Genomic DNA, 9,201 nt, shown 5'->3' on the forward strand with positions numbered 1-9,201 from the left:
GCGTGCCGCCTCCGCCGCGCCGCGCCCCGCCCCCGGCCCACAAGGCCCCGCGCGCCGCGCCCCGCCCCGCCCGGAGAGGTCGCTCTAGGACTCGCCCGGAAGTTCTCGGCGGCCCCGCCTCCGGTCACCTGACACCTCCCGACCCAACATGGCGTCCTCCGTGCGCGCCGGGGAGCGGCTGCGACGGGCCCTGAGCGCCGGAGGGGAGCTGGAGGCGGAGCGCCTGCCCCGGGAGCTGCGGGCGCGGCTGGAGGCGGCTCTGAGGAGGAAGAAGGCCGCCGAGGGCGAGGGCGAGGGCGAAGACCCCCGGCCCCTGGTGCCCTTCCGCCTGCTCCGAGAGCTGCACGAACACCTCCGGGAGCAGGGTGAGAGCGAACTCCGGGCGGTGGGAGGGGAGAGGGGCTCGCCGCGTGCCCCCGAGCCGCACACGTCGAGGCACCGCGTTCGGATGGCAGCCCCCGTTGGCCTCGCTGCCGGCCGGGGTGACCCCGCGCGAGTCACGCGCGTCTGAAACCTGGGTCAGCCTCAGAGGAAGGGGCGGACTGAGACTCCAGTCCCGCCCCCTTGCCGCCCCAGATGTCAGTCTCCTCTTTGGGGGCCGTCCTGAGGGATCCCCAACACTTCCGGGTCCGGACCCCAGCAGGCCGCCGCTCCTCTTTCACGCTTGGCTCCTGCGAACATCGAGGGAAAGGAGATTTAAATGACTCGGCGATCGTTAGCCCTTTGGGGCCCGCTCGTCTGTGCCCACTCGTGAAAGTAACCCGAGGGATCGTGCTTTACCTTCCCCCTTTTCCAGGCCTCTTCCCCCAGCAGTCACGGAAATTACTCCCAAGTCAGTCGTGATGCCCCGCCTGCGCAGCAGGAGTCACTCGTGGGTCAGGCATTTCTCATTGACAAATCCCATTCGGGGGTCAAAGTGAGCGGCCCCCACCCGGCAGACAGGGTGGGAATCACCGTACCAACCTTCTTTTCCTAGGGTCCCCTCCCTTCCTTCACGAACTCCTGGAAGGCAGTGAGATCCATCTCCCAGAGGTGGTGAGACCCCCCAGGGTAGGTAACAGGTGATGGGGGCGGGGAGCCTTGGCCCAGTGGGTGCTTGTATTCACCTGTAGCATCGACCCCCTCTTAGGTACAGAAAAGCCTAGACCTAGAGAGCCTGAGCTGCTGCAGCCTCATGACGTTAGATCTTCCAAAATGACATCCCCATGGTAAAGCCAAGTTTCAGTGTGTCCGACTGTGGCTGATCAGACCAGTAGGAGCTAGGAGTGCTCAGTCGGTGTGCATATCTGGGGTGGATGCTCCACATCTGCGCATCCCACCTTTACTTTGTGCTGTCCCAATTCTGCTCAGTTTCTTCAGGATCAAAAGCCTTAGATCTAGAACCTTGATGAGAGCTAGTGAGGCAGGGGGAGACTTTGGGTGGGCCAGGGGGTTCACACTTCCCATGTTGTCCTGCCTCAGAATCCAGAGCTGGTCGCCCGCCTGGAGCGGATCAAAGTGCAGCTGGCCAACGAGGAGTACAATCGGATCACCAGAAATGTTTCTTGCCAGGTGAGGGCTGACAGTTCATGCCTCAGACTATGTACAAAGGCTTTTTTTTTTTTTTTAATCAGGAAGAGAACTATAGAGGAAGGAAGCATGATTTCTGCCTCTAGGGTCTTCCTTGGGAAGGGAAAGTTTCTTCATTCAAAGATTTCCTAATCTGATGGGAAAGAAAAACAAAAAATACATGGTTAAACTTTGTTTAAAGACAAGTTCCGTTATGGCTCTGAAATTAAAACAAAGCCATTTCAACATTAAATCTTACCTTCCTCAAACAATAGGTATTCCTTAGCTTCACTCAGGACAGTGGATGGATGGATTAAAAAATTCAACTAGTAAGTTGATGGTTCATACTCAACAAAGGCCAACAGAAAGGAGGTTAAGTTGCATGGAACCATGGAAATACAGAGTGTATCGATGCTCCTAATGGTTTCATTGTAGAAGGATGTGGCACAGGAGAGATGGGTTTCTTTTTGGCCCCTGGAGGTCTGTTCTAGGCACCAGAGGGCTCTATTTAGAGAATAAACCATGCCATACTTTTCTAACAGCTTTTCACACATCTTTTTTGGTTCCTTATAACAACTCTGTTAAAATAAGCAGAGAATATGGTATCCCATTTTACAGATGAGAAGACAAGCTCAGAAAATTTAAGATCAAGCTACGGTTGAATAACAGACTCCATTTGCTGTGTGCTGGGCATTGCTATGGGTTGGGTACTGGTGAAACATTTTTTTTTTTTAAATCAAGGATCTTACGTTCTAGTAGAAAGTTTACCAAGTACTTTCTTCAGATTCTTTAACATATCCATTATACAAGTATTATTACCCCATTTTGTAGATGAAGAAGCTAAAGCCCAGAGAGACTGAGTGTCTTCACAGCTAGTGTCAGAGCTGAGGTTAGAATTCATATCTCCTCACTCTTCTTTGTCCAACTGCCCCACAGATCTCCTAGCTAGCAAGTGACCAAGTCAACTGATATTTTGGTCATGGCCCATTAGAGAAAGCCCCCAGCTTGTTCGAGCAGAAAAAAGAAGTCCTGTTCACTTAAATCTTTGGAGGCAAAACCTGGGGCAGACTGTGTAGTCTACAAACGCCAATTCTCTCAGTGTTGATGATTGGAGATCTGTAACTTACCCCTGCGTTGCAGCTTAGGCAGAAAAAGTTAAAATTGGCAACGAGGAAGAATGTGAGGAGTGCCCTGTGCTAATCTTAACTGAACACTTCTGTATCATGGCATACCATCTGCCTTTTCTTCTTCTCAGGCCACAAGGCGCAATGGGATGCTAGCTGACTTTGGTTGCCAAGGTGAGACACTCTGGGAAGCTGTGGGACAGGAAGTTCGTCACCACTATGATCCTTCCCTGCACCAGCCCCCTGAGTTGTCTGAGATCCTTAGTTAGAGCGGGGAGGGGGCTCGCATGCTTATATATGTGTGCACACGCCTGCTTCCTGCAGTGCAGAGAAGAGGACTCCCCAGGATATGACTGAGCTCTCTGTCCCATCTCACTTTGGCTCCCAGTGAGGTCAGTGAAGGCAGTGGTCATCTCCATCTTTAACTTCATCGTCACTGTGGCAGCAGCTTTTACCTGCACCTACCTTGGAAGTCAGTACATCTTCTCGGAAATGGCTGCGGTAAGGGGGCATTGGGCTAGAGGAGTAGTCTACCAGACTGAGGACATGGGGTATGCTTCTAGAAGGTAGCAGAAGGGCGGCAGCTAAGCGTTCGAGGGAACAAAACATAAATATGCATATAGAATACAAGGGTGAGCCATCATCCCCAGAGAAACTTGGTCCCCTCATGGCGTCCCTATGTGACCTACCCAGACACGGGAAGGCGCCAGAACTTAAACTTTTTTCTGGGGGGCTGGAGGAAGGAAAGAGCAAGAGACTTTGTAGGGCCCAAAAGCAGGCAACTATCTCCATCCCACTGTTTCTCTCTCCCAGAGGGTGCTGGCAGCAGTAATCGTGGCCTCTGTGGTGGGTCTGGCTGAGCTCTACGTCATGGTTCGGGCCATGGAAGGAGAACTTGGAGAACTTTAATGCTTGGTACCCCACTTGGGTACCAAGGATGTTCCATGAATCCTGGGATGGGGGGCTTTGCTCTGTCTTTTCTTCCACACAGCTGCCAGCCTACTTCAGAACCTTGGCCCTTCACATCACTCAGCAGACACTCCTCTGCATGTGGCCTTGGGTTAAGGTCCAAGGAGGAGGACTGGGGCTGCTACCACACCCACTGCCTCATCCCTGCCCGTGCCCCTCAAACCCAGCCACCTGCATTGAACACCACAGGACTGAGGTCACTGCCCACTCCAAGCTGGTGCCCATTTGGACTCAAAGAGGAACAGTAGAGAATACTGAGGCAGGAAAAACCTACCCGTGCAGCCTCTAGCCAGACCCTGCAAAGGAATTTTGTCTATTTCAGTTTCTGCCTGTTTACCTTAAGATTTTTTTTGCTCTTCCTGGCATCCATCTTGGTGATTTTGTGTATGTTTCCCTCCCTTCGGAGTCTTTGAGGCTTCCTGCATTCAAAGCTCCAGGTCCTCTGATACAAGAATGGAGAGGAAGGGGTAGTAAAACCTATATGTCTATTTTTAACCACATAAGTCATTCCTCTGACTCCAAAGAACATACAGTCACTTCTGCTATGATGCTTGTTTTGAAAACTGTGAATCTGTTCCACTGTGATTGATATATTTGGGAACAATTTGAGCATGACTCAGATTTTGTGTTTGCTTACGTACCGTTTCATCTGACAGAAAACTACACCTGTTCATGATAACTCATAAGCATCCACCGTTCGTTCCAACACCCAGTTCCACAAGCAAACTCCTGGTCTTTTTCAAGGTGAAGTGCCCTATGTCTTATGGTGCAGTGGGAGCTATGAGCTGCCAAGGGCTGATCTGTGTACTTCTTCCCCCACCTTCCTTTCTGGCCAGCACCCATCCCTAGCCTAGGAGTTGCCATCCACTGAAACCACCCTCCCCCCCAAAGCAGCTGGACTCTGGCAACCTGGGCCCTGTGGGAACTGGGACTCTGGCAGAGCATCAGCTGAGGCTGCAGGGGCCATGGCTGTTTTTTGTACAGTTTATGTATTTCTTGACCATTTAATATGTATAGAACTGCTACCATTTTTGTTAGGTTGCTATCTTTTTTAAATGTGTCCCTGGTGACATTATCGACTGTTGTCCTAACCCCGTTCTCCCACAAACTTTGTTTTTTATTGCAAGATTTTTGCATTGCACTGTGGTTTTTAGGGACACGTCAAAGACAACAGCTTCAGGTTTTACATATGTGTGTCTAATGTAGCCTATGGGGTGGCTTACCGTGTCAGAAAAGGTATAAGTGTACACACACAGGCAGACTTTGTGCATGTAAAGGGTGTTTCTGTATATATAGATATGCAATATGCATAAAGTTGTTTAAAGAATTCATTTTCATATCCTGTTACCCAAAAAGGCTCCTGACTATAAGAAGGTAGTTAAACTATTCTGCGGCCCACAGAGTTGAGCTCCAGGAAGGAATTTCTGGCCCTTAAGTGCTGTTTTCCAATAGTATTTATATAACTATTAAAGTTTAAATGTTTAAGTAAAAAAAAAATGCCAAAATACTAGACTATGTGTGTGCGCAAATGTTTGGTAATTTAGCTACTCTGAGCTCACATTCCCAGAGGAAAGTTTCTGACTGAGCACCCTGGGGTCCTACAGGGTGTTCTGAGAAGAGTGATCCTCCAGCCTGTGTTCCTGGTCTGCTCTGCTTGACCTTAGCCCTTAGGTATCTAACAGTGTCTTTTGTTGCCTGACCTCCATTTCTGAATAAATCCTTTCCACTTCCCATCCCCAGTAAGGCCTCTCTAAACAACTGTTCCCTGGTTTTGTGTCCACCATCTGCCACTTTGTGGGAATGGGAGGAGGTTCCTGTTTTCACTAGAAAAGAGTGCTTCATCCCAAGAGGGAGAAATCAAGGAGAGAAGGGTGGTCAGTCAGCCTAACTTAGGAAGGCCATACCACAAGAGTTAGGCCTCCTCCTCCTTCCCCCAGACTCTTGCTTGGTCACTAGTTGGCCCATGCTTCACCATCCAGATCCAATATCCCCGTGAAAATATGAAAGCAATGTGCTTCCTTTGGCTTAAGCTGAAGGGAGCCCATACATTTGCCCATGCTTGGGGATGTCCCTGGGACTCAGGGAATAGGGGAGGGGATTATGGAAAAAGAAGCCCTTGCTTTTGCTCAGTGTCCGTTGACTGGAGCCCTGGCCTCTGATTAAACATCCTCCTAAATCCCTTCCAATATTAGGGGATCTGTGTTGTAACCTGGTCCTATTAAGGGATTAGGCAATGGAGATAAATTCCCAGGAGGCCCCATCTCTATCACCACCACCACCACATCACCCCCCAGCCACTCATTTACAAAACAGCTCCAGATTAAGGTAGAGGGGTTTGTTTTTATTTGAGAGATTAGTTGGTATTACAGCTGATAGATGGGCTGAAACACACTGCCCTCCCTTTCCCATACCCCATTATGTACAGGATCCTCTGGCTGGTGTCAGGTGGGCCTTGGAACCCGGGGTCAGAGCACTTCTAATTCAAATCCAGATAAGCTCAGGGCCCTGGGTTTCTCTTTATTACTTTAATAATATTCCCTCCTCAGGAAAAATGATATTTCTCCCTCTGGTCACAGAGGTGCCATGGTCCAGATTAATTTGTCCATGTGGGGGAGGTGGGGAGGGATGTAGGAAGGGGAGGTTAACCCTCTGTGAACTGGACCGCAGCATACATGGAGCATCATCTGGAAAGTGAAGAGATGGGGAGAGCATTTTAATTACCCAGCTCTCTCTGCTTACATGGATTTTGGATTGTAATTAAGTAATGTCAGGGAGGGTTGAGAGGGAAGTGGACATCTGCCTTCAGAGAGGGAAAATGTATCTGGCTGGGAGTTGAGGGTTAGCCTGACTGGAGAGCTGAGGAGATTGGGAATTTGTCATTCCAAAGGACCACCAACTCACCCAACCCCTCCCAAAGGGATCTCTCACCTACAGTCATCCAGCTGCAGGGGACAATAGGCATCTGATATTGTATGTGGTACTGGGGATTCCTTTGGTGTATGGATTGTACTAGATGACTGCTGAGATCCCTGGGTGATTCTGAGGTCTCTGCCCCCAGGTCCAGGACAGTGCATTGAGAAGGCTGGCCTCCTGGGGATAGGCCTGACCTGTTTGCAAAAGGATGTTCTATCCTGAAGGGATTAGCCCTGTGCCTATACATGCAGGCATCTTTAGCTGATTCCCTGCCCCTGGACCTCCCTCAAATATATTCTCAGCCCAGATCTCCTTATTGGTTCTTGGAAGTGTTTGGAAAAGGAGAAAAGAAACCCAAATCAGATGTTTCCCCCTCAAGTAATTCTTATCTAGGGAAGGGACCTGAGCAGGAAATCGGCTATTGATGTGAAGAGTTTCCAGAGTCAAAGAAAAAGGAGTTCATCCTAGGATGAGAGAAGAGGAAAGGTCTCTAGCTCCCAGATTAGGCATCATCCAAGTTGGTGACGATGGCTGCATTATAGATCAGGTCAGAGAGGCTGCCCAGAGATGTCTGAGCAGCACCACGTTCCCATCGATGGAGTGGCCCTGGAGACTTGGACACCCCCCCAGGTGGACCTACTCCCCCAGGGCCCAATACCTTGACCCTCATACTACTGTGCCCCGGGGCCAGGCCAGCAGTGGGACAAAAGAGCAGCCCGCCTGAGTTGGGGTCACTACCATGTGGTGAGGTGTGTCCCCAGCTCTCAAGGTTCTGGGGATGCAGAGGGTTATTGGCCGGAGGAAGAGTTCCCCGGGGATCCTTGGTCCAAGAACTCAATCCTTCTGGCTTCCTGCTCTTGATTCTTCTGGCCCGCCGATTCTGAAACCAAACCTGGAAATGAGGAAGGAGGATCAATTTCAGCTTCAAACTCCATTTCCCGAAACAAAGGTGGGGAAGGAACCTCACAAAGCAAAGTCTGAGACACAGAGGAAGGATGACCTGACTCAGGAGTCCTGCTTCCCAGCTCTTTGGAGGAGGATGGGTAGAAAGGGCCGGGCAGGCAGTTTCACCTGAATTTTGGCCTCAGGAAGACGGGTGAGCCGTGCCAACTGCTCTCGGGTACCAATGTCTGGGTAAGGTCGGGCTGCAAACACTCTCTCTAACTCAAGAAGCTGCCCCCTGCTGAAAGTGGTGCGTTTCCGACGTCTGGTGCTTGGCACCGGGGCATGACCTGCAAATGGAATGACCTAAAGGTAAGGCCAGGACTGCTATGGACATTCGCCTCTAAATTGGCCCCCTTCCAGTGCCCCTCCCTGTCCTCCACATCCCTGCTTTTCTGTCTTCCCCCTTCCTCCAACTTTTCTCTTAATCTTAAAACCCCTAAAGTTCTCCCAATTTTCCCTCCAACTTTCTCCCCATCCTTCCTCTCCAACCACCCAAACTCTCACCCCAATCTCCCTTAACCTTTCCTCGTCAATCTCCTCCCAATATCCCCCTGCCCTCCCTTTCCCAGTACCTCAACCCTCCCTTCCATCCTCCCGTGCATCTTCAAATCTCTCCCCATATTTCCCCTTCAAGCCCCAAGTCTCCCCTTCCTCTCTATTCAACCTATCACCCTCTCCCCATCTTCTTTTCAACCACCAACCCTTTCTTTCTCATTGAACTTGACAACTACTCCATCCTTTCCCAAATGCCTCACCATCAAATTCCTCCTCATCCCTCCCAACCCTATGTTCAGTCTTCCCTGACCCTCTCCTTAATTTATCCACAATAGCTTTTTTGTTCCTCTGCCTTCCCTTCCTTCTTCATGGGGCTACCCCTGTCTTATCCATGTACACCTCAGTCTCCCTCTTCTTTCTGATCCCCTTCAGCCCCACCTGCCTCTGAGGCATCCATCGGAGGTCGAGAGATCGATTCCCCTCCTGGGGAGTCAAGCACTGAGTGGAGGAGTCTGGCCATGACTTGAGCTCCTCTCAGGGTCCTATCTTCCCCTGGCCTAGCAGAGATCCCAGAGGTTCCTCCTACTGTACTCTCCCTTAGCCCTGGACCACTGAGCCACCTCCTCCCCCTACCTTGGCTTTTATCCTGCTCAGCCTAACCCTGCCCCGCCTCTGGAATGAGAAGGGTGGCAATGCCTGGAATCCTCTGTAGATCCAGCCCCTTCCTGGGAGGGAGGCAGAGATCTCTAGTGGGTGGGAGACCCCAGGGATCTGAATCCAAACTTGTAGAGCGGAGGAAAAGGGAACTGGGGGGGGGGATAGAGGTGATGAAGGAGCTTAGAGGAAAGGGGGACTCTTCCCTCTTCCACCTGGCACCCCAACTTTCTAACTTTCTACATGACCTCTACCCAGTTGCATCACCACCCTCTCTCTCTTCAGTGATAATAGCAGGACGGTTTTCAAGCACTTTAGATATTATCCGCCTGAATCCTGGAAACAATCCTGTAGGGAGGTGCTGTTTTTATCCTCATTCAGCAGATGGGATCCCCAGGATCCCCAGGCTAAGGAAGTAACTGAGACAGATTCAAAACTCACCTTTCTAACTTCCAGCCCAAGTCAATATGTCTTCCCACTGCACTTTGAAGTTTGCAAAACCGCATAACTCTGTGTGTGTGTGTGTGTGTGTGTGTGTGTGTGTGTGTGTGTG

The 9,201-nt window shown here is 50.7% G+C and overlaps 2 protein-coding genes across 3 annotated transcripts; one reads left to right on the forward strand and one right to left on the reverse strand.

The window, feature by feature from the left end:
- Positions 1 to 52: 52 nt before the first annotated feature.
- On the forward strand, positions 53 to 5,154 carry VMA12 (vacuolar ATPase assembly factor VMA12). 2 transcript variants are annotated; one of them, XM_072639753.1, is made up of 6 exons: positions 53 to 365; positions 977 to 1,050; positions 1,462 to 1,551; positions 2,804 to 2,846; positions 3,061 to 3,173; positions 3,486 to 5,154. In XM_072639753.1, exons 1-6 carry the CDS (start codon positions 149 to 151, stop codon positions 3,579 to 3,581), a joined length of 633 nt encoding a protein of 210 aa, XP_072495854.1. In that variant the 5' UTR covers positions 53 to 148; the 3' UTR covers positions 3,582 to 5,154. The 2 variants fall into 2 exon arrangements, with proteins under 2 accessions (XP_072495854.1, XP_072495855.1); XM_072639754.1 differs by having other exon boundaries at positions 3,061 to 3,144.
- Positions 5,155 to 6,960: 1,806 nt separating this feature from the next.
- SEBOX (SEBOX homeobox) lies at positions 6,961 to 8,539 on the reverse strand. Its single transcript, XM_072639759.1, has 3 exons — positions 8,433 to 8,539; positions 7,626 to 7,786; positions 6,961 to 7,446 (listed from the first exon to the last, which is right to left on the reverse strand). Exons 1-3 carry the CDS (start codon positions 8,512 to 8,514, stop codon positions 7,057 to 7,059), a joined length of 633 nt encoding a protein of 210 aa, XP_072495860.1. The 5' UTR covers positions 8,515 to 8,539; the 3' UTR covers positions 6,961 to 7,056.
- Positions 8,540 to 9,201: the final 662 nt, after the last annotated feature.

This window comes from Notamacropus eugenii, chromosome 2 (assembly GCF_028372415.1).
Source record: "Notamacropus eugenii isolate mMacEug1 chromosome 2, mMacEug1.pri_v2, whole genome shotgun sequence".
Classification (NCBI taxonomy): Eukaryota; Metazoa; Chordata; class Mammalia; order Diprotodontia; family Macropodidae; genus Notamacropus; species Notamacropus eugenii.

Coding starts and splice junctions, on each gene's coding strand:
- VMA12 (XM_072639753.1), top strand. CDS start 149: ATGGCGTCCTCCGTGCGCGCCGGGGAGCGGCTGCGACGGGCCCTGAGC. Junction 1,051..1,461: donor AGGTGGTGAGACCCCCCAGG/GTAGGTAACAGG, acceptor GTCCTGCCTCAG/AATCCAGAGCTGGTCGCCCG. Junction 1,552..2,803: donor CCAGAAATGTTTCTTGCCAG/GTGAGGGCTGAC, acceptor TCTTCTTCTCAG/GCCACAAGGCGCAATGGGAT.
- SEBOX (XM_072639759.1), bottom strand. CDS start 8,514: ATGGCCAGACTCCTCCACTCAGTGCTTGACTCCCCAGGAGGGGAATCG. Junction 7,787..8,432: donor GATGGATGCCTCAGAGGCAG/GTGGGGCTGAAG, acceptor TTCCATTTGCAG/GTCATGCCCCGGTGCCAAGC. Junction 7,447..7,625: donor TTCCTGAGGCCAAAATTCAG/GTGAAACTGCCT, acceptor CCTCATTTCCAG/GTTTGGTTTCAGAATCGGCG.